Source organism: Aedes albopictus, chromosome 1 (genome assembly GCF_035046485.1).
Source record: "Aedes albopictus strain Foshan chromosome 1, AalbF5, whole genome shotgun sequence".
Taxonomy (NCBI): domain Eukaryota; kingdom Metazoa; phylum Arthropoda; class Insecta; order Diptera; family Culicidae; genus Aedes; species Aedes albopictus.
In genome coordinates this window covers 333,667,707-333,690,208 of record NC_085136.1, presented here as the reverse complement: position 1 = coordinate 333,690,208, position 22,502 = coordinate 333,667,707, and the positions used below count along the sequence as shown (strand labels likewise).

At 43.5% G+C, this 22,502-nt stretch overlaps 2 protein-coding genes across 4 annotated transcripts; one reads left to right on the top strand and one right to left on the bottom strand.

Moving 5' to 3' along the window:
• Positions 1-34: 34 nt before the first annotated feature.
• Positions 35-22,475, bottom strand: LOC134285819 (uncharacterized). 3 transcript variants are annotated; one of them, XM_062847417.1, is made up of 5 exons: positions 21,852-22,078; positions 4,039-4,207; positions 3,189-3,617; positions 2,944-3,106; positions 35-879 (listed from the first exon to the last, which is right to left on the bottom strand). In XM_062847417.1, the coding sequence occupies exons 1-3, from the start codon at positions 22,056-22,058 to the stop codon at positions 3,442-3,444; spliced, it is 552 nt and encodes a 183-aa protein (XP_062703401.1). In that variant the 5' UTR covers positions 22,059-22,078; the 3' UTR covers positions 35-879; positions 2,944-3,106; positions 3,189-3,441. The 3 variants fall into 3 exon arrangements, with proteins under 3 accessions (XP_062703401.1, XP_062703400.1, XP_062703402.1); XM_062847416.1 differs by lacking the exons at positions 35-879; positions 2,944-3,106; positions 3,189-3,617 and adding exons at positions 3,687-3,936; positions 22,164-22,475; XM_062847418.1 differs by lacking the exons at positions 35-879; positions 2,944-3,106; positions 3,189-3,617 and adding an exon at positions 3,688-3,936 and having other exon boundaries at positions 21,852-22,475.
• On the top strand, positions 1,050-3,202 carry LOC134284099 (skin secretory protein xP2-like). Its single transcript, XM_062842387.1, has 3 exons — positions 1,050-1,130; positions 1,362-1,826; positions 3,098-3,202. The coding sequence occupies exons 1-3, from the start codon at positions 1,050-1,052 to the stop codon at positions 3,200-3,202; spliced, it is 651 nt and encodes a 216-aa protein (XP_062698371.1).
• Positions 22,476-22,502: the final 27 nt, after the last annotated feature.

The window sequence follows — 22,502 nt, the reverse complement described above, 5'->3', positions numbered from 1 at the left end:
AGAACGTCAAGAAGAAAACGAAGTACTAGATCAAATACTTTCAAGCTGTTTTATTAGAGCTCACAAAAACCGCAAGTTCAAATTGAGATATTAGCTGAGAAAATCCCTTGAGCAGTAAACACAATCTCAAGGAAACCAAATCTACGAAGAAATTTGATTTAACAACGAAAAAAACTCGAGATAGGCCATCCTCGTATCATCAAACAGTTCTTGACCACAGATACTTCATTGTTTGGATTTTCTCTTCCCCTTTACATTTTATACTATTCTAGTACGCTGTACTACGTACGGGATTGCCTAGATTACTACATTTTCACCATTTGAAAAATAATAAAATGTAAAACATAAAGATCACATAGTACGGAGATTGGATATGATGGAATGAACCATTATCTAAAAATTGCTCAAGTATGTTCAAAATTAGTATGGGCCTAGAATGCTCTGGTACAACAGCAGTCTCACATTAACGGTAAAATAAACTAAAATGCGTCTAAAAAACGTCACTTCGATGTCACAGTTGAATTCGGTTTAAAATGTCGATGAACCTTAAATATGAAAATACTTCGGTAGGTTATACATAAATAAATATGCTGAATGTGAAATCACATTAAAATACGCGCTAAAATAAATATTGCATTCGTCTTAATCTAGTACTGCACGACCACACTGGCGTAACCAGGCCATCCCATTAGGACTGTATGTTGGGAAAGCTGTCCGGAAATCCCTCCGGATAGCTGGAGAAGATGGTGCCCACGTTCTGGAAGATCCGCCGGCGGAAGTTGAACAGTTTGGCCCGTTTCCGGCCGTCGGCCCGCTTGATGACCACGTTGATGCTCTCCTGGAGGTGTTCTTCGGTTACGCCATCCACGCGCCATGCCTCTGTGGACGACAGAGGGGATTCGAGTGAGACTTCGACTTTTTGGGACATGCGTATCAACCTTTGCAGTACTGCTACTACTAGAGTTTCGCTCTAGTACGTCAGACGCTTCCACCATCTTCAGAAACCTTGGTGAGAGTTCCTTCGGAAACTTGTTGAGAAGCTTCTGAAAATGTTCCTTCGAGAGCTCCATCGGAAGCGTCTGAAGAAGCTCCTGCGAAATTTTCTTGGAAAGCTTCTGAAAAGCTTCTTCGTGAGCTTTTGGGAAAGCACCTTCGAAATCTTCTTTTGAGGCATCTTCTGACGATGTTCCTTCGGCAGCTTCTGAGGAAGCTCCTGCAGAAGCTTTTGAGGAAGCTCCTGCGGAAGCTACTAAGGAAGCTCCTGCGGACGCATCTGTGGAAGCTCCTTCGGACGCTTTTGTAGAAGCTTCTTCGGACGCTTTTCTGAAAGCTCCTTCTGACGATTCTGTGGGAACTCGGAGAAAGCTCCTTCGGAAGCTTCGGAGAAAGCTCCTTCGGAAGCTTCGGAGAAAGCTCCTTCGGAAGCTTCGGTGGAAGCTCCTTCGGAAGCTTCGGTGGAAGCTCCTTCGGAAGCTTCGGTGGAAGCTCCTAAGGAAGCCTCGGTGGAAGCTCCTACGGAAGCTTCGGTGAGAGCTCCTAAGGAAGCTTCGGTGGAAGCTCCTACGGAAGCTTCGGTGGAAGCTCCTAAGGAAGCCTCGGTGGGAGCTCCTAAGGAAGCCTCGGTGGAAGCTCCTAAGGAAGCCTCGGTGGAAGCTCCTTCGGAAGCTTCGGTGGAAGCTCCTTTGGACGCTTCGGTAGAAGCTCCTTCGGACGCTTCGGTGGAAGCTCCTTCGGAAGCTTCGGTGGAAGCTCCTAAGGAAGCCTCGGTGGAAGCTCCTACGGAAGCTTCGGTGGAAGCTCCCAAGGAAGACTCGGTGGAAGCTTCGGTGGAAGCTCCTAAGGAAGCCTCGGAAGCTCCTTCGGAAGCTTCTGGGGAAGCTCCTTCGGAAGCTTCTGGGGAAGCTCCTTCGGAAGCTTCTGGGGAAGCTCCTTCGGAAGCTTCTGGGGAAGCTCCTTCGGAAGCTTCTGGGGAAGCTCCTTCGGAAGCTTCTGGGGAAGCTCCTTCGGAAGCTTCTGGGGAAGCTCCTTCGGAAGCTTCTGGGGAAGCTCCTTCGGAAGCTTCTGGGGAAGCTCCTTCGGAAGCTTCTGGGGAAGCTCCTTCGGAAGCTTCTGGGGAAGCTCCTTCGGAAGCTTCTGGGGAAGCTCCTTCGGAAGCTTCTGGGGAAGCTCCTTCGGAAGCTTCTGGGGAAGCTCCTTCGGAAGCTTCTGGGGAAGCTCCTTCGGAAGCTTCTGGGGAAGCTCCTTCGGAAGCTTCTGGGGAAGCTCCTTCGGAAGCTTCTGGGGAAGCTCCTTCGGAAGCTTCTGAGGAAGCTCCTTCGGAAGCTTCTGAGGAAGCTCCTTCGGAAGCTTCTGAGGAAGCTCCTTCGGAAGCTTCTGAGGAAGCTCCTTCGGAAGCTCCTTCGGAAGATTCTGAGGAAGCTCCTTCGGAAGCTTCTGTGGAAGCTCCTTCGGAAGCTTCTGTGGAAGCTCCTTCGGAAGCTTCTGTGGAAGCTCCTTCGGAAGCTTCTGTGGAAGCTCCTTCGGAAGCTTCTGTGGAAGCTCCTTCGGAAGCTTCTGTGGAAGCTCCTTCGGAAGCTTCTGTGGAAGCTCCTTCGGAAGCTTCTGTGGAAGCTCCTTCGGAAGCTTCTGTGGAAGCTCCTTCGGAAGCTTCTGTGGAAGCTCCTTCGGAAGCTTCTGTGGAAGCTCCTTCGGAAGCTTCTGTGGAAGCTCCTTCGGAAGCTTCTGTGGTAGCTACTTCGGATGCTTCTATGCAATCTCCTTCGGAAGCTTCTGTGGAAGCTCTTTCGGAAGCTTCTGAGAAACTCCTGTGGAAGCTTCTGGGAAGCTCTTGCGGAGACTTCTGGGAAGCTTTTGCGGAAACTCTATCAAAAACTTCTGAGGAAGCTCATTCGGCACCTAGTACTGCAGAGGTTATCCTGAAATAGAAGATTTGCGATATAGAACCTAGCATGCAATCGTGAAACACGTGGTAATCCTTCATGGGACGACGCTCCTTCCGACCAGTCCCATTATAGTTGTAGTTGTCCAGGGCTGCATCGGAGAACAGAACTGGAAACGCTTTCGTTACCATCTGGGTTTGCTCCTTGATTCGCCGTAGGTGCTCGATCTGTTCCGTGAGAAAAACAAGGAAAATGTATTCATGAGGGACCAGAAGAGGAAACTTCCTGTACTCAATAATAACAACTTACGTATTGTTTCCTAACGGTGGGAAACATCCGGACTGCGGCCTCTAACCGCTCAATTGTATCACTGTCCGGGATGGGGAATGTAAAATTGTCGACACCTTGTTGTGCGCTCAGTTTGAACAGCTCGATCCGCTTGAGCACTAAAAATAAAGCACTCGATTAGTGATGGCGGGTGAAGTAGTACTAGATTGCCAATTCCAAATGAAACACGCGTCATAGGTACAGAGGTTTTATTTATTTTTATTCTATTCGAATTCTAATGTGGTGATTGCTGATGCCCCAAGTAGATTGTTTTCGGTTCGAATATCAGTTTCTCTTCCTCGAGTGCCTTCTTGGCCCGGTAAACACGCTTCGAATGACGGAAATGGGTTTTGCGGATGGCATCTTCCACCGTTTTACAAAGTACTTCTACAGTGTACTCGGCCCACGCATCTGCAAGGAACGGGTGTTGTTAAATAAGCGACGTCACAGGTTACTTGAGATTTCAAAGTCCCACAGCAAAACTGAAATAGCAGAGGCTATTACTGAACTTTTTTATTTATCAAGATTTAAATCTAACTGTCGACAATAGTAATGTACTCGGGCTCATCTTCGTCAACCAAGGCAAAGTTCAAGTTCGAAGCCGCCATTCGCCTTATGTGCTTCTTTTCGCGGCATCGTTTCACCCGTATGCGCCGCTTGGATGCCGTAATCCCGATGCTGATCTCTTTTTGCAAGTGTCCAATATCGAGCACCTGTTGCCGCCAAGCCTCTGTGGAAAAATATCAACATATGGGGTTGCCACCTTCTTCTAACAGCCTCTGGTACTTCAATGGTCAATGAACTACACCACCCACACCAAGAGAATACTCACCCAGCATACAATCGATGAAGATGGCGTACATTTTGAGCGGACGCTTCTGCATCTTGCGGCCCTGAATGCCGTTGAAGTTGTATCCATCGAGGGCTTCGTCCAGGAACAGCAGCTTCATCACACTCGGGATGTCCATGATTTCGGTTTTCTTGTCCCGTAGGTATTCCACCTGTTTGAAAATAGGAATGGAGTTGGGATTGATCAGTATGCTGATCTGGTACCGCATTTGAGAGTGCATTCCCGGATTACATTTTCAGACTTGATCCATACCCAAGTAACCACATTGCGCGGAAGTTAATATTATGTAATATGAGGGATCTGACATTCTCTAAATAGGACGCAATTAGGAAGTACTAGATTTGTTGTATTGTGAATTTTTGAATGGTGAGAAGGTGAATTCTCCGATTCTGCAAGGAAATGATGCAAAATGCGTGGATATTACGATTTATTGCCAAATTTGATGCTGTTTGAGCAAAACTTTGGGCAACATTGTTGTCGTTGTTTCCATTTCTTGCAATTTTTTAAACAAAACAGTAACCCAAAGTTTTGCCCAAACATCATTAAATTATAGGCAATGAATCATAATACCCACGCTTTTTTCATCATTTCCTTGCAGAAACGGAGAATTCACATTCTCACCATACAAAAAATCAGCTCATTACTACAATTCTAGTACTACACCGAACGTGTCATATTGCCCATCTAAAAGCCATATGAGCCCTTCATACTTCATGATTCAATCATTGGAGAATGAATGAAATAGATATTCTAGAGTTCAGCGAAAAAACATTTTGATCGTTTGAATCGTTTGGATTCCCTAGACTGAGAAAATCAAAACCTTCAAAACATAGAACTTCCAGTCGAAAATCTTCAGCAAACTTATAAGACGGCTGATTTACACGGTAGCTTCTTCAAACAAATAGAGAACAATGGGATACGTTCGATGTAGTACTAGATTTGTAGTAATGAGCTGAATTTTAGTATGGTGAGAAGGCCAATTCTCCATTTATGCAATGAAATGGTGAAAAAAGCGTGGGTATTATGATTCCTTGCCCAATTTGATGCTGTTTGAGCAAAACATTGGATTACTATGTTGTTTATGTTGCAAGAAATGGAGAAAACAACAACACTGTTGTCCAAAGTTTTGCTCAAACAGTATCAAATTAGGCAAGGAATCATAATACCCACGCTTTTTGCACCATTTCATTGCAGAAACGGAGAATTGGCCTTCACCATACTAAAATTCAGCTCATTACTACAAATCTAGTACTTCACCGAACTGTCCTATAATAGTGTTCAGTGGTTACTTAGAAAACGGCACTACCATCAGGGTACCAGATTCCGCTCATCTAAGGCCAGTTTCGCAGAAAAACATCATCTGTTGAATGACTGTTAAACCAATTTGTAATGTTTTTCCATTTTATGTTAGTTCAATCATATCTGGCAACACTGTCATAGCCTAATCTACTTCTGCATACGCTCTGTTTTTAATTGGATAAAAAAAGTGAAATCTAGAAAATCAACGATTGAGTCATCGAGGAGTCGAATAACCATCTCACGGATCATCGGTGGACGTGTTATCCAAAGCAACTATTAATCCAAACGCTATATTTAAAACGATTCAGTTTGTCACATATCGCTCCATAAATCATCCATTGAGGGCCAAAATCAGTTTTGTCATTACTGTTTGTGATAGGTGCTGTGCGTTGTGTGTATATACCACATGAAATATTTCAAATATACGGTCGCTGTGTGCTGTTAGCTTTTGTTGTCGGAGTTCTTTGAAAGTATTTTGTCACTCTACGTTCCATCGTTCTGTTGTCGTTCCTGTATATATCGTAAACAATGTCCGAAGATATCATCTGCATCTCTTGCAATAAGGAGGAAAAGGATCCGAAAAAAGTGATCGAGTGTATGCAGTGCCACAAAAGTGAGCATTTCAAGTGCCGAAATATTTTTGGTGCTGCAATAAGGAAACTGAGGGACCAGGATTACTTTTGTTCGCTTGAGTGCCAGGAATTTCATCAAAGGTCATCACGGGGATCTTCAGCTGATTCACAAGTTCTGAACGAGTTACGTACGGTGCTTAGGGAGGTCCAAGGAACGCGTGCCGAGGTACAGGATATGAAGAGCACGATCGCCGAAGTGGAACGATTCCAAAGTTTTCTCTCCAATCAACTGGATACTTTCTTGGCTGAGGTGAAGTCATTGAAAGTGGAACAAGCCGTCTTGAAATCTGGAGCCAATGAGATGAAGGAAAAACATCAGGAGTTGAGTCGTACGGTGAATGAACTCGAGATGGAAGTGGATCGTTGTAACCGGATAGCTTTGTCAAAAAATGCTATTTTGTTAGGAATGCCTACAAAGAAAGATGAAAACGTGAAACAAATAGTCGAAAATCTATCAACCGCTATTGGGTACGAATTACCGGTAGGAGCAATCGTGGAAGTGAAACGACTTTCTGCAAGTGATCCGAAGCAGCGAAACAAGGATGCGATGCCAATTAAGATAGTGTTTTCGAATGAGCAATATAAGGAAGATCTGTTCTACCAAAAACGGAATCATGGTCCACTAATGTCTTCGTCAATAGATCCGACGTTGTCTGCCCCCGCAAGGAAACTCATGCTCAGAGATGAGATGACTTCGCGTGGTATGGATCTATATCGGCAAGTGAGAGAGGTACAAGAGAGTCTTAATTTCAAATACGTCTGGCCTGGTCGCAATGGTGTGATATTAGCGAAAAAGACAGAAACATCGAAACCTGAAATCATCCGCTCCCGTTCTGATGTCCAAGGGTTACAGCGAACCGGTTCAAAAAGGAATTTCAACAACTCGACTTCATCTATGCAATCTTCACCAATCCAGGAACCAGCATCAAAGCGGCGTTGAATTTGTGTGCTAAAACGGCCAGTTTGGATATCCGTTTAAAATGTATGTTAATAAAGCTTTTGATTGTATTGATTCGTGGTTGAGAAATAAAGACAGAATGATAACGAAGCTCGCTCTGACAATTATTCAACTGAACATTAGGGGCATGAATGAGCTTGGCAAATTTGATGCGGTTGGCGAATTATTGGATAGGTATGGGAAACGGGTAGATGTAGTTGTTTTGGGAGAAACGTGGTTAAAGACGGATACTGCAAAGCTGTTTTCACTCGATGGATACTTCGGAATCTTCTCATGCAGGGATGAGTCACATGGAGGGCTGGCGGTTTTTATTCGGAAGGACTTGAAATACACACTATGTGCGAACAGGGTCTTCGACGGTTTTCACCATATCCACCTCTCGTTGCAAATTGATAGCAAGCCTGTTCAATTGCACGCGGTTTACAGACCTCCAAGCTTTGATTCAAGACGATTTTTGTCAGCAGTAGAGTCAATGCTTTCTGCTGGTGGTAAAAGCAAAGATTGCATACTCGTTGGTGACATGAACATTCCCGTCAATCGCGTATCCAACAACATAGTCTCCGAATACGTTAGGCTGTTGGAATCATATGGAGCTTTCGTAACGAACACTGTTACGACAAGGCCAGCTAGTGCCAATATTCTAGATCATGTCGTTTGCTCAGGGCATATTGCAAATGATGTCGTAAACGATACAATTTCGCACGATCTTAGTGACCACTGTATCATTGTTTCCCAATTCAAAACTTCGTGCACTTCAACTAAGCACTCTTTCGCGAAAAATGTAATTAATCATGACCGACTGAACGAGATCTTCTCCCAGCAATGTGCGCAACTTCCAGTTAGCGGTAATGCAAATGACAAATTAGAATATGTGACAAGAACCTATCAATCAGCCAAAGCACAATGCACCAAGACAGTAACGTTGGAGACAAAACTGAAAAAGCACTGCCCATGGATGACCTTTGATCTAATCAAATTGATTCGTATCAAAGAAAATGCGCTACGTAAACATCGCCGTAATCCCGAGAATTTGCGTAACAAAGAGCTACTGGATCGTGCCTGCAAACTGCTTCAGCAAACAAAAGCTACGTGCAAACGAAATTACTATTACCGACAACTGGACAGATCTGATGCTAAAACTGCGTGGAAATTTATTAACCGAAGTTTGGGGAAACAGCACGCCGATACTCAAATATCTTCAATAGAGCTAAATGGTCAAACAGTCACTGGTGCTGATAATATCTGTCGAGCGTTTAACGATCATTTCTGCAATATCGGTCCGTTATTGGCATCTGATATAAACAGCGACTTAAATATCCACAAGTTTGGAACACTTATACCTCAGCAAAACTCACTCTACCTGTACCCTACATCCACCAATGAAGTTGTCATTCTGATCAGTAAATTAGATATAAAAAAGTCATCTGGACCTGACGACATTCCAGCCTGCTTCATTAAAACCCATCATCTGTTCTTTGCGCAACTGATCACGGATGTTTTCAACGAAATAATTCACACCGGCCAATATCCAGACTGCCTCAAACTCGCCAGGGTGGTTCCCATATTCAAATCAGGCAATACAAAAGATTTGAACAACTATCGTCCAATATCTTGTCTTTCGATTTTGGACAAAGTTATTGAGAAATTGCTGGCTTCTAGAATAACTGCGTTTACCCAAAGATTCAACCTAATATACGCGTATCAGTATGGATTTAGAAGTGGTTCGAGTACCCTGTCAGCTTGTAGTGATCTTGTTGACGACATCTATGGATCACTGGATAGCAAAAAGATCGCGGCTGCTCTTTTTATCGATCTAAAAAAGGCATTCGACACCGTGAACCATAGCATGCTAGTCAAAAAACTTGATATCTTGGGCTTCAGAGGAGTAACAAAATCGCTGCTTCAGAGCTACCTCACGGACCGGCATCAGTTTGTTGCCATAGGAAGTAACAAAAGCTCTCCAGGTGTAATTACAACAGGGGTTCCCCAAGGTAGCAATCTTGGGCCGATCCTTTTCCTGCTTTTCATCAATGACATATCGAAGCTGCCACTGAAAGGAAAGCTCCGCCTCTTCGCCGATGACACTTCGTTGCTCTATGAAGCAAACAACATCGACGACCTGCAAAGACAAATAGAGTATGACATCGTGCTTCTGAAGGATTTTTTTGATACAAATCTGCTATCGCTCAACCTCAGAAAGACTAAGTATATGATCTTTCATTCACCTAAAAAACAACTGCCTGTACGCGACGCTTTGCAAATCCAAGGATGCCAAATTGAGGAGGTTACAGAGTATTTGTTCCTTGGCCTTAAACTGGATTCTACCTTGAAATGGACCGCACACATCAATGACCTCAAAAACAAGTTAAGTTCCATCTGTGGAGTTTTTCGTAAGATATCCAGCTTTATACCCAGAAAATGGTTACTAAAGCTCTATCATGCGCTGTTCCATAGTAGACTTCAATACCTAGTCACATGCTGGGGTACAGCCAGTATATCGGTGTTAAAAGAGCTTCGGGTAATCCAAAACAGATGCCTGAAAATTATTTACGGAAGACCACGGCTATATCCTACCCTCGATCTCTACAAGGAATCCCATGACTCGATACTACCTGTAAAGGCTCTTTACAACTATCAAACACTAATGCAAGTTTGGAAGATCCTCTCCGACAACGCCACTCATCATAACACGCTCTTGAGAAGAGTTACGCGGATTCGAGAGTCAAGGCATGACGGAAATCTTGTCCTGCAACGACTGAATTCGGAGTTTGGTCGCAAAAAGTTTGTTCATGCAGGAAGCACGCTGTATAATGGGTTACCTGTATGGTGTAAATCTCCTAGCTACAACTGTTTTAAACTAAGATTGAGGAAGCACTTGAAAGAACATATGTCTACATTCATGTTATAATGAACCGCCAACCACGTTGCCCCATAAACACCCGTTGCCAAAACATTTACTTGTTCCGCATCTACTTTTTCTCGCCTCCAGCCGCCTCCCACCACCATCGCCACAATCAGCCCACCGCCACGCCTGCCACTCACCGCCAACCGCCCACCATCTACATCATGCCATCGTTCACGCAATACATAATTACTGTAGTTTTTAAAAATATTATAGCATTGTAAAGTAGCATAGAAAGCACTTCCTTCAAAGAGAAAACCCATATCTCACTGGAAGTGTATCCATATAATGTATTATGTTTGTTTGTTTGTTAATAATAAAAAAAAAAAATAAAAAAAAAGAAAAAAAAAAAGTGCAATCAGATACAAATCAAGACTTATGTAAAACTTTTCATAAAAGTATGATTTTATTACATTTGGTGTGAGACCAAAGTGGTCCTAATTCCGCTCACGAACAAATTCATGCCATCTTTTAAATAGACTTTTGCGGAAAAGTGCATTATTTTTGCAACTCTATGTTTTTACAATTATTTTTTCCTGTTCCGTAGGAGTGTATAATAGGGATTAAACACACTGTGTACTAAAATCGGCAGATTTTACGATTTTGACGTATTTTTTTGCGTGAGCGGTTATTGGAACACATGAAATTAGCTACAGCTTTTTTGGGCCCAATAACCGCTCAAAAAATTTCATTGTTTTGTTTTTAAAATTTATGTTATCCGGTAAATATTGCATAAAATGGCTTTGCTCTCGTATAACTTATATTGTCCAAGAATATCAGCACCGAAAAAAGTGTATTTATGCGTGTAAACTTAATATTTGCAACAGTGAGCGGCTATTGGGTCATGAGCGGCTACTGGTACACTGACGGTATAACCGCCTCGAAGTTGATATAGTGCTATAAAGGGGCTAATATACTCTATGTTGGCCGTCTAATCTGTGAGCCGAAACAGGCGAAATATAGTGCTAAATAATTACTTGGATAGGTTTGTCAAAAGTAGACATGTGCCACTCCAAACTTCATGAATCTTTGGTGAATGAACCAAAATAGATACTCCAGTATTGCATTTGGAATCTATTAGAGTTCAGACACACTACCTTCATTCGCAAAACAGTCCCATATGAATAGGAAACCCAGCAAAGATGGAACTGTTATGCGAGTGGCGGCAGCACAGGTTCGAGATAGTTTTGATTTTGAAAACAATTTGAATTTTAATGACATTTTTTTCTGTTTTGCAGTAGACATTGAACGTATAGCATTTATCCCTTTCGGGACGGAGCACAAAAGAGTGAAATCTCCATACAAATGGCTCAACTTTGGTTTTCGTCCACTTTTTGTTTAACATGTTGTGGTAAATCTTAGACGCAACGTAAACAAAAGTTTTTTTGCACACATACATGGCTGGATTTTTGAAACAATTCACATCATTTAAAACAAAGACTACATACATACATTTATTTGTTCAACATCATTAAGACAAGACATAATCAACAATAGTACGCCACAATACTCGGTTTGTGGCTGCCGCTCTCCATCCTCGGTCGCGCCCAATGCTCGCCAAGTCACGCTCCACCTGGTCCGCTCATCGTGCTCTCTGCGCTCCACGCCTTCTTGTGCCAACCGGATCCGTTGCAAGCACCAGCTTTGCAGGGTTGTTGTCCGGCATTCTTGCAACATGCCCTGCCCAACGTATCCTTCCGGCTTTGGCCACCTTCTGGATGCTGGGTTCGCCGTAAAGTGCAGCGAGCTCGTGGTTCATCCTTCTCCGCCACACACCGTTCTCCTGCACACCGCCGAAGATCGTTCTTAGCACGCGTCGCTCGAAAACTCCGAGTGCTTGTAGGTCCTCCTCGAGCATGGTCCATGTCTCGTGCCCGTAGAGGATCACCGGTCTTATTAGCGTTTTGTACATGGTGCATTTGGTGCGTGGGTGAATCTTTTTCGACCGCAGTTTCTTCTGGAGCCCATAGTAGGCCCGACTTCCGCTGATGATGCGCCTCCGAATTTCTCGGCTCACGTTGTTGTCAGCCGTCAGTAAGGATCCGAGGTAGACGAATTCCTCCACCACCTCGAAAGTATCCCCGTCTATCGTAACATTACTACCCAGACGGATCCGGTCGTTTTCGGTTCCGCCTACCAGCATGTACTTTGTTTTTGAGGCATTCACCACCAGTCCGACCTTTGCTGCTTCGCGTTTCAGGCGGGTGTACAGCTCTGCCACCGTTCCAAATGTTCTAGCGATAATGTCCATGTCGTCCGCAAAGCACACAAATTGACCGGATTTTGTGAAAATCGTTCCCCGGCTGTTGAGCCCGGCTCGTCGCATCACACCTTCCAGCGCGATGTTGAAGAGTAGACATGAGAGCCCGTCACCTTGTCGCAGTCCCCGGCGAGATACGAATGAACTGGATAGTTCACCCGAAACCTTTACGCAGTTTTGCACACCGTCCATCGTTGCTTTAATCAGTCTAGTCAGCTTCCCAGGAAAGCCGTTTTCGTCCATGATTCTCCATAGCTCTGCGCGGTCGATACTATCGTATGCCGCTTTGAAGTCGATGAACAGGTGGTGCGTTGGGACCTGGTATTCACGGCATTTCTGGAGGATTTGCCGTACGGTAAAGATCTGGTCCGTTGTCGACCGGCCGTCGATGAAGCCGGCTTGATAACTTCCCACGAACTCATTTGTTTTAGGTGACAGACGACGGAAGATGATCTGGGATAGCACTTTGTAGGCAGCATTCAAAATAGTGATCGCCCTGAAGTTCTCACATTCCAAATGGTCGCCTTTCTTGTGAATGGGGCAGATTACCCCTTCCTTCCACTCCTCCGGTAGCTGTTCGGTTTCCCAGATCCTGACTATCAGCCGATGCAGACAGGTGGCCAACTTTTCTGGGCCCATCTTGATGAGTTCAGCTGCGATACCATCCTTACCAGCTGCTTTGTTGGTTTTGAGCTGGTGAATGGCATCCTTAACTTCCCTCAGCGTGGGAGTTGGTTCATTTCCGTCCTTCGCTGCACTGGCGTCGTCGTTCCTTCCGTTGCCGTGGGCTCCCGTGCCTACGTTCTCCACGCCGTTCAGGTGCTGATCGAAGTGCTGCTTCCACCTTTCGATCACCTCACGTCCGTCCGTCAAGAGGCCTCCGTCTTTATCCCTGCATATTTCGGCTCGCGGCACGAAGCCGTTGCGGGATGCGTTGAGCTTCTGATAGAACTTCCGTGTTTCTTGGGAACGGCACAGCAGTTCCATTTCTTCACACTCCGCTTCTTCCAGGCGGCGCTTTTTCTCCCGAAAGAGGCGGGTCTGCTGTTTCCGCTTCTGTTTGTAACGTTCCACGTTCTGTCGAGTCCCTTGCTGCAGCATTACCGCCCTCGCTGCGTTCTTCTCCTCCAAAACCGTTCTGCACTCTTCGTCGAACCATTCGTTCCGTCGATTCCGTTCCACGTACCCGATGGTGCTCTCGGCTGCGTCGTTGATGGCTGCTTTCACTGTACTCCAGCAGTCCTCTAGAGGGGCCTCATCGAGCTCGCCCTCGTCTGGCAACGCGGCTTCGAGGTTCTGCGCGTATGCTGAGGCTAAAACAAAGACTAAACAGATGAAAAAACAAGCAAAACTGTTATCGTTCAACAGCACTGATGTGCTGGTTCGTCACGAAAGGGATATATACGTATGTATATAAAACGCGTTCTCAAAATGGAAGTACAGTACTAGAATAATGTTTGTTACAGATACCGATCAGTACAAGAAGGTGAGAAGCTCAACAGGCACGATGGTTGGACCGAGTACAACAAGATCTGGTGGATATAGGGCATGTCTAGAGGGGTAATAGATTTCCATTTTGTCTGTCGGGCAATATTGAATGGTTTAACAACTTCATTCTTTACAAGCTGTCTGCTTCGTTAACGCATACATGTGTAGCTTCAACCACAGCTTGAACGGTTTGTCCAGGTCATCCATCAGTTTGCGCTTCCATGGAAGATCTTGAAGACTTTATGCTAGTGTGATGTATTCCGCTGAAATTCAAATCGGTACTCGATTTCTCCAATAGGACACAATCGGTGAAGTACTAGAATTGAAGTAATGAGCTGAATTTCAGTATGACGAGAACTTCAATTCTCCATTTCTGCAATGAAATGGTACAAAAAGCGTGGGTATTATGATTCGTTGTCTAATTTGATGGTGCTTGAGCTAAACTTTGGGTAAGTGTTGTTGTTTTCTCATTTTCTTGCCACTTCCACAACACAGTTACCCAAAGTTTTGCTCAAACAGCACCAATGTAGGTGTTTGGGGGAGGATCCGGTTACCTTCGTTAGACAGCTCCGTAGCGAACAGTGGTGAAAATTCCGCTAAGACGACGCTAAGGGCTGAGCGCGAATCAGCCTAATGGTTCCTCGGAGTGATGGCGTACTCAAGATGATGGCGATCCTTTGGTCAACGCCAGTCTCGAACAAAGCCCAACGAATTGTTCCTCAAAGTGATGGCGTTCACAATCCACAAACGATGGCGACCCGTGCGCCGGTTCCAGCCTCAACCCAGTGTCAAGGCTTCCGTGTTGTCCTTAGTCCAGAGTCCGGTGTGGTCCCAATCCGGCTCGAAGGACCAAAATGTTTGGGGGAGGATCCGGTTACCTTCGTTAGACAGCTCCGTAGCGAACAGTGGTGAAAATTCCAGCCCCCAACATCGATAAATTGATTGGGTCCAGCCACACAGACGATTTGGTTCACTTGGATTAAGAAGCACGTCTTCAGCCTTAGGGCGTTTGCTTTGGGTTTTTCGCTAATTCCCAATTAACTGTAAACTCGTGACGTTGATTTAAACACGTCACTTTATTCCAGAAACTCGCGGACATGCAAACTTGGGTTTATTGTACTTATCAACTATTTAATTACTTCTTATCAACTAACACACTAAAATACGAGATTTACAAACGAACGGCCGTGGCTCCGCTACCAATGGTGGTTGGTTGCCGGTTGGATGTGGACTGACTATCGCTCCGACTCGTCCGGTCCGTCAGTCCTCTGAACACTCGATGCGATGATTTGTGCCCTAGTTCTCATGAGCGAATTTTATTTCTCTTATCACCAAGGTCCAGCCCTCCTTATCACTCCTACGGCGGTTGATGATGGTGATGACGATGATGGTGATGGATTTGAGCAGGATGCTGGAGATCGCATTGGGAGATCATATGATCGTTACCACTGCGAGAGCTTGATCTTTACGTTGGTCGGTTAGTGGTTCGGTTAGGTGCAGGTAGCTGAACGTCGCTGTACCATCTAGGTAGATGCTGGCTAGCCGATTGGAATGCCATTGTTGACCGTATGGGTTGTTTGTGGTGGCAGGGTTGTAGCTTGGGGTCCATCGTGCACTCGAACAGTAGGCAAGGAATCATAATACCCACGCTTTTTACACCATCTCATTGCAGAAACGAAGAATTCATCTTCTCGCCATACAAAAATTCAGCTCATTACTACAATTCTAGTGCTACACCGAACGTGTACTATTGATTTCCTCGGAGATTCAGCGATAGAACCAATCAAGACACCGTAGGATCACTGGTGCTTTTAGTTGACTATTTTAAACCCTTTTACAACGCAGATTCTCCTCCGGATTCGCCAGAATTGTTGAATTATCTGTCATGTCAACATTCATTTTCCGATTCTCACGTTCACTATAGCTGACGTCACCAATGCTTTAAACTCCTTGGATGCGTCCAAAAGTCCTGGACCGGATAAATTGTCTCCAGCGTTTATTCAACGATGCGCTAATGAACTTGGATCTCCCCTTTGCCGAATATTAAACATTTCGTTATCGTCAGCTGTCTTTCCGGATGTCTAGAAGTTCGCTGCAATCACGCCAATCTACAAAGCTATATTCATGACGTTTCGAATTCTAGGCCGATAACGTTGAAAAAACTCGAGCGACTTGGTTTTCCAATCTGGTTCGTGAACGTTAAACTGGGATTTGCTAAGTCTGCTTGCTTTGAAACTTCATCTGGCGCTCCGCAAGGGAGCCACCGTGTTACTCTTGTCTTCATAATTTTTATTAATGTCCTGAGCGAAAGACTGAATTTGCACCACCTCCTATACGCAGATGATCTAAATATCTACCGTATCATCAGCTTTGCTCTTGATTGTGCCGCCCTTCAACAAGACATTTGAATTATAGAAAATTGGTTTGTTTGAACGATGTGTAGTAATGAGCTAAATTTTAGTATGGTGAGAAGGTCAATTATCCGTTTCTGCAATGAAATGGTGCAAAAAGCGAGGGTATTATGATTCCTTGCCTAATTTGATGCTGTATGAGCAAAACTTTGAGTTACAGTATTGTTGTTTTCTCCATTTCTTACAACATAAACAACATAGTTATCCAATGTTTTGCTCAAACAGCATCAATTTAGGCAAGGAATCATAATACCCACGCTTTTTGCACCATTTCATTGCAGAAACGGAAAATTGATCTTCTCACTATACAAAAATTCAGCTCATTACTACAAATCTAGTACTACACCGAACGTGCCCCATTTCCTGAATATGTCATTAATTTTATTATCCCAAGCTCTCGCTGCTTATTTTGGTCCATGGAGACTTTTTCGTAGTCTGCACGCGTCGTTGGGATTGCTGTTCTTGGATCCTGGAGGTTGCTTCTGTGGCCCATGATGCAGCAGCATCCGTTCCCTTCTTGCGAATGTTAAAACAATCCGAAAAGTTACTTGTTTTACGACCGGAGCATTAACTAGATCATAATCCTCCATCTAGACCCACTGGCACTATATTGTTTTATACCCTGGCTGGTACCTGGTTCGGTCACGTTCTCACGGGAAGACACCATCTATCATTACATTTCTCCATATCCATATCCTTATCGACGGACTGTCGCTGTTACGCTAGATTCATTACAAAGTTGATGCTCAACTTCTGGCACATCTTGATGCGCAGCCTCTCCATAGTCCATAGTCATTTTAGGCCTCGTAAAATTGCATGAAATCATTAATTTCATCACGATCGTACAGGAACTTCGTGGGGGACAAAATCCGTTTACGAAAACGTGACGAAAATTCATACAATCTTAAAATTTTCCACTTCACTACGAGTCATGATATCATGACGATAACGACGATTATCATAAATATTTTCCATTCTTTTCATAACATAGTCATAGTTTCTAAAGACGTAACGACAAACCTTTTCTTGTTTGCATTTATCAAATCTTATGACGCTGAGTCATACAACCATGGAACAGTGGCACGAAGGAATGCAACAAAACAAACGGATACGAGCTTTCTACTTCTTACACAAACTTGTAAAGCCATTCATATTGATTGATTTCCGTGGTAAGACAAAGTATTATTTAAATTTTTAAAAGTATAATTGACGATCTTTTGCAACAAGAGGGAAGTGCTTTTGAATTTATGTTCTCTTATGCGGACTTTGACTTTCCGACGGGTTTGTCCAATGTAAATCGCCGGATACTCTTTGCATGAAATCTGGTATATCCCTTTCGTGACGGAGCGCAAAAAAGTGAAATCTCCATACAAATTGCTCAACTTTGGCTCTCCAGAACTCTTAGATTTCCCAAAAAAGTAATTATTATTTTTACTCATTTGAAAGAACTACTCTTTATCTTTTGATTTCTAGCGTTGACTACGTAGATAAATCGGAAATAAATAATATGCGATAGATAAAACTTTTTCATGTTTTACCGTTTTTGACCACTTTTTGTTTACCTTGTTGTGGTAAATTTTACAGGCAACGTAAACAAAAGTTTATTTCACACATACAAGTATAAGTAATGGCTGAATTAGTGGAACAATTTACATCATATAAAACAAAGTCTAAACAGATGAAAAAAATATACAAAACTGTTACCGCTCAACAGCACAATTGTGTTGGTTCGTCACGAAAGGGATATGCCAGACTGCTCGTCAGGTGGAACCTTGTCTTTGAGGTTGTAAAACAGGTCACGCAGAGTGTTTTCACTTTTGTGAACAACGTGTAACCCTTGTCAAGTAGTGTGGTTTTATGAGGTTCGTTATTTTAGGGTAAAATGGCTGGTTGACTCTTTTGACTTCTTTCTTTGGAGTTTGACTAGGGTGGTTAAGGACATATATGAGCGAATCCAAAGATGGCCGTCACAATGGCTGCCTTGCAAATACCGAAAGCACGGATCTAGTCATCAAAGCAACAAACAGAACTGAAAAAGCAATGAGTAGCCTTGCTCACTCGCGGTAAACATTGAGTAGCATTTTCATTTTGAGGCATTTTGTGGTTGACGAGATCGGTGCTCTCAGAAACGCGAGTCAAAAATGCACCTGGACACGCTCCCATTTCACCTTAAACTGTCGGGATGTGTTTTGCACTTGTGTTTTTGGGTGATTTTATCCACAAAAGATCTGTCGTACCCATTCGCTTCGGCTGCTGAATAAATACGGTTTTCTCTTCTTAGAACACTTCCATCGCCATACGTACGTTGAACAACCGGTGTACCATAGAGTGGAAGGCGGCTTGTTTCTGGGCACCGAAGTAATTGGAGTCCGATGTGACGTATCTATCGGTGGAGGTAGGTTGGCGTAGATCCAGAACTTCAACGTGCTGCCTTATTTTCTGCTAATTAACAGATCGAGAAAGAGGAGTCTTCCGTTTACTTCCTTTACTTCAGTGAATTTTATTGGTTTGGTGTTGGGAGTTTAACATCCAGGTATCGTTTGATCCAGGTATCGTGCCTTAACCGGAGCAAAATTATCGTCAACGTAACGCCGCCAGATCCTGGGAAACAACTTCTTTTGAGCTTCGTTCGCTCTTGAAGAGGTTCGTTAGCAATGGGGATAGCTTGCTACCCATTCTGAGCCCAAAGGTGAAAAAAAATCTGGTGCATACACACCTGGGCTACGGAGAGATACAATTCGGTATGATTTGAAAGAACACGGTTACGTTCCAAATGACGATGCAGGTTTTCTCGGGCTTCGTTGACGGGTACACTCGGAAACAGTGCCGTGACATCGAACGAGACCAACATTCTTCTCAGAATCCACTGAAATTTTCATGCTTTTTTCATGTTTTACGGGATATTTTTTTTTTTCAGTTCGCTCACCAGTCATGCTGCCATGTAGGCATACTGATGTTGCAAGAGATTGGCCTCATTCCGCTAGGATTTTTATGGATCTTTGGTAAGCAATGCAAAGATGCCACCGCGGGATTCGAGACGTGTAACTGTCTATCAAGCCTCACCTATCAGATTAGCCACTTTCTGCCAAATTGGTTTTCTTCAAAACGTACTTACTCACGAATTCAGTCGTCAACTTCCGATTTCTCCTTCGGAAAATATACCATCGTCTAGCGACTATGATCGTCTATTACGGTTCAATACACTTGCACGTTAGCGGCGCAATTCTTTACTTGCATCCCGGTGCTTTCGTTCTAACCTAGGACATCTGTATCTCTGTGGTGGAGTCTGGGGTACCTCAAGTGTTGGCAATCTCTGTTATGTTGACGATTGTTCGCCATCGAGTCCTCCACTCAGCCGATACAGGCCACTAACTGGATCTGCCGTTGCTGTTTCAGTTCCATTAAAAGCATACGGCATATTTTGTCATCAAACACGGTACGGACACGTTTCTCTGCAAGCTTAGTCACTGATATCAGATTTCCTTTCAACTCTGGGGCGTAGATTACATACTGTTATCATTACTGTCGACAAATCGAATCACAACGCCAATACGAATCGCTTTTCCATCTGCAACAGAAATGATCGAACGCAGTTTTATCCAAACGCAGGATCGTTGGAGGAGTGGGAAGTCGCACCGCAGTCCACAATCCAGGATTACCGTCACTTTAGACGCTTTGTTTTCCTAATTTTTAGCTATTGCCTTTGCCCTTTCTTTGCTTGGCTGCTTTACAAACTTTTCGTTGGCATTTTTTTCCGTTAAGTATGCTCGACAATCTTTCTTCCGATGACCTTGCATTCCACACAAGTAGCAGGCTACGTAGTACTGATTTCTGCTGCTTACCTCTGCATCCGATATTCAGAGCCTCTTCGTCCATTTCTTCCTTCTGTTTAGACTACTCCACTAATTTGACAACAAGTTTTACCTTCACAATTTCAAGCGTGAGTTCTTATTAATTGCGAGCTTCTAAGGCTATAGGACAGCTAGGTGAAGTACTAGATTTGTAGTAATGAGCAGAATTTTAGTATGGTGAGAAGGTCAATAGGACAGATCGGTGAAGTACTAGATTTGTAGTAATGAGCTGAATTTTAGTATGGTGAGAAGGTCAATTCTCCGTTTCTGCAATGAAATGGTGCAAAAAGCGTGGGTATTATGATTCCTTTCCTAATTTGATGCTGTTTGGGCAAAACTTTGGGCAACAGTGTTGTTGTTCTATCCATTTCTTGCAACATAAACAACATAGTAATCCAAAGTTTTGCTCAAACAGCATCAAATTAGCCAAGGAATCATAATACCCACGCTTTTTGCACCATTTCATTGCAGAAACGGAGAATTGACCTTCTCACCATACTAAAATTCAGCTCATTACTACAAATCTAGTACTACACCGAACGTGCCCCATTCTCCGTTTCTGCAAAGAAATGGTGCAAAAAGCGTGGGTATTATGATTCCTTGCCTAATTTGGTGCTCTTTGAGCAAAACTTTGGGCAACAGTGCTGTTGTTTTCTCCATTTCTTGCAACATAAACAACATAGTTATCCAAAGTTTTGCTCAAACAGCATCAAATTGGGCAAGGAATCAGAATACCCCCGCTTTTTGCACCATTTCTTTGCAGAAACGGAGAATTGACCTTCTCACCATACAAAAATTCAACTCATTACTTCAAATCTAGTACTGCACCGAACGTGCCCCATTGCGAACGGGTTGAACATATCCGGTAGTCTGCGAAAAATGACGACAACATTCAGACATTCTTGCATCTGGACTCCGGAGTTCTTCAGTTTGTTTGTAGTTCTTCATGATCACCGTAAGATACGCTTACATGCTTTCTCCAATGCGATAGTTCTGATTTGTGATCTGCTTCAGGGGAGTTACCTTTTGTCATAGCGAAGCTTTATTTTGATGGTCTCTCAATGATACCCATGTCGATTTCGTCGTCATTTTATCTTGAATGATGCAACACTGGCCAGTGCTTTCTCGTCACAATTCGTCTAAACATACTCATTTTGTTATTACAATTTCTTGCCTCTTAAACAGCGCCAAATTAGGTAAGAAATCTGAATATCGATGCTATTTGCACCATTCCATAGTAGAAACGAAGAATTTATCATCAAATCATACAAAAATCCAGCTGTAATCTAGTACTCCACCGATTGTGCTCAAACAGAATGACATTAGGCAAGAAGTCATAATTCCAACGCTGCTCGCACCATTTCATTGAAGAAACGGAAAATATTGCATCTAACCATACACAAATCCAGCATACCACTAAAAGTCTAGTGCTCCACTGATCGTGCCTAAGCATATTATATAATTTTACTTAGGCTTTCATAGTGTGTAAATGAGATAATTGAAATAATTTCAAGTGTTGTGACTATGGAGCACGATAGCACAAAATTTTCAATAAAATACAATCAGTGAAGTACTAGATTGAAAGTAGTGAGCTGGATTTTTGTATGGTGAGATGATCAATTCTTGACTAATTTGATGATGTTTGAGCAAAAGCTTGGGTAATTGCGTTGTTGTATTATTTATTTCTTGTAACTTCAACAACACAGATTCCCAAACTTTTGCTCAAACAGCAGCAAATTAGACAACAGATCATATAACCCACGCTGTTTGCACCATTTCATTGCAGAAATGGAGAATTGATCGTTTCACCATAAGAGACGAACCAGCCAAGGGCTGAAAGTCTCTCTAATAAAGACAAATCAATCAATCGTTTCACCATACAATAATCCAGCTCACTACTTTCAATCTAGTACTTCACTGAACTCTTTCTGAGAAATGCTCATCCGGGAAACTGACAACCAAGAAATGCCATTGTGACCCCCGTCCGTACTCACATACTGATTCCATAGCGTCCGGTCCTCTCGAACGGCCACCTCTAGCCGTTCGATTTCATCCGCCGTCTGTAAGGGAAACGTGAATCCATCAACGCCGGCACCCCGTGTCGAACTAAGAGTACTCAATCGGCTGAACGACTTGATTCTCGGTTTGGGACCTCCCGTTCCACTACTACTGGAAGCTGATGCCGACTGGCTCCGATCCATATATGCCAACGGCAAGTAAGCTATATGGGGATGATGTGAGAAAATATATTGTTAGTAGGACAAGGGCTTTGATCCAAAGAAGACTAAAATGAATTAGAACTGCACATGTTTTAATATCAACGTTTATTTTTATAGGTAACTTTCTGAGAGAATTCCGCTCATCTCTGCTGTAATCGGTAGCTGTAACCGGTTGAGATTCTAGAAAAAAAAAATATGAAGAAAACAGCAACTTTAATTCAACATTCTGGTACTGCTGCAGCGTAGAGACGTTCATCAACTGTAGCGTTTCAAACATCTAAAACTACTTGTGGTATTGTCACAATCTATCCGACCGTCGTCTTTGTAGGTTTTCCGCGAAGGAAGTCAGATGCGTGTAGTATTGCTCGAAGTCTTCGGCGCTAGCCAGAAAAATGACCCTCAGAAACGCTTGCAGATTGGTGATGA

What these genes read in the sequence shown, in the direction of transcription:
- LOC134284099 (XM_062842387.1), top strand. Translation starts at nt 1,050, where the DNA reads ATGTTCCTTCGAGAGCTCCATCGGAAGCGTCTGAAGAAGCTCCTGCGA. An exon ending in AGCTTCTGAAAAGCTTCTTC is followed by an intron (nt 1,131 to 1,361) that starts GTGAGCTTTTGG and finishes GGGAACTCGGAG; the next exon opens with AAAGCTCCTTCGGAAGCTTC. An exon ending in AAGACTCGGTGGAAGCTTCG is followed by an intron (nt 1,827 to 3,097) that starts GTGGAAGCTCCT and finishes GATTCGCCGTAG; the next exon opens with GTGCTCGATCTGTTCCGTGA.
- LOC134285819 (XM_062847416.1), bottom strand. Translation starts at nt 22,353, where the DNA reads ATGTTTGAAACGCTACAGTTGATGAACGTCTCTACGCTGCAGCAGTAC. An exon ending in AAACGTTGATATTAAAACAT is followed by an intron (nt 22,079 to 22,163) that starts GTGCAGTTCTAA and finishes ATCCCCATATAG; the next exon opens with CTTACTTGCCGTTGGCATAT. An exon ending in GGACGCTATGGAATCAGTAT is followed by an intron (nt 4,208 to 21,851) that starts GTGAGTACGGAC and finishes ATTTTCAAACAG; the next exon opens with GTGGAATACCTACGGGACAA.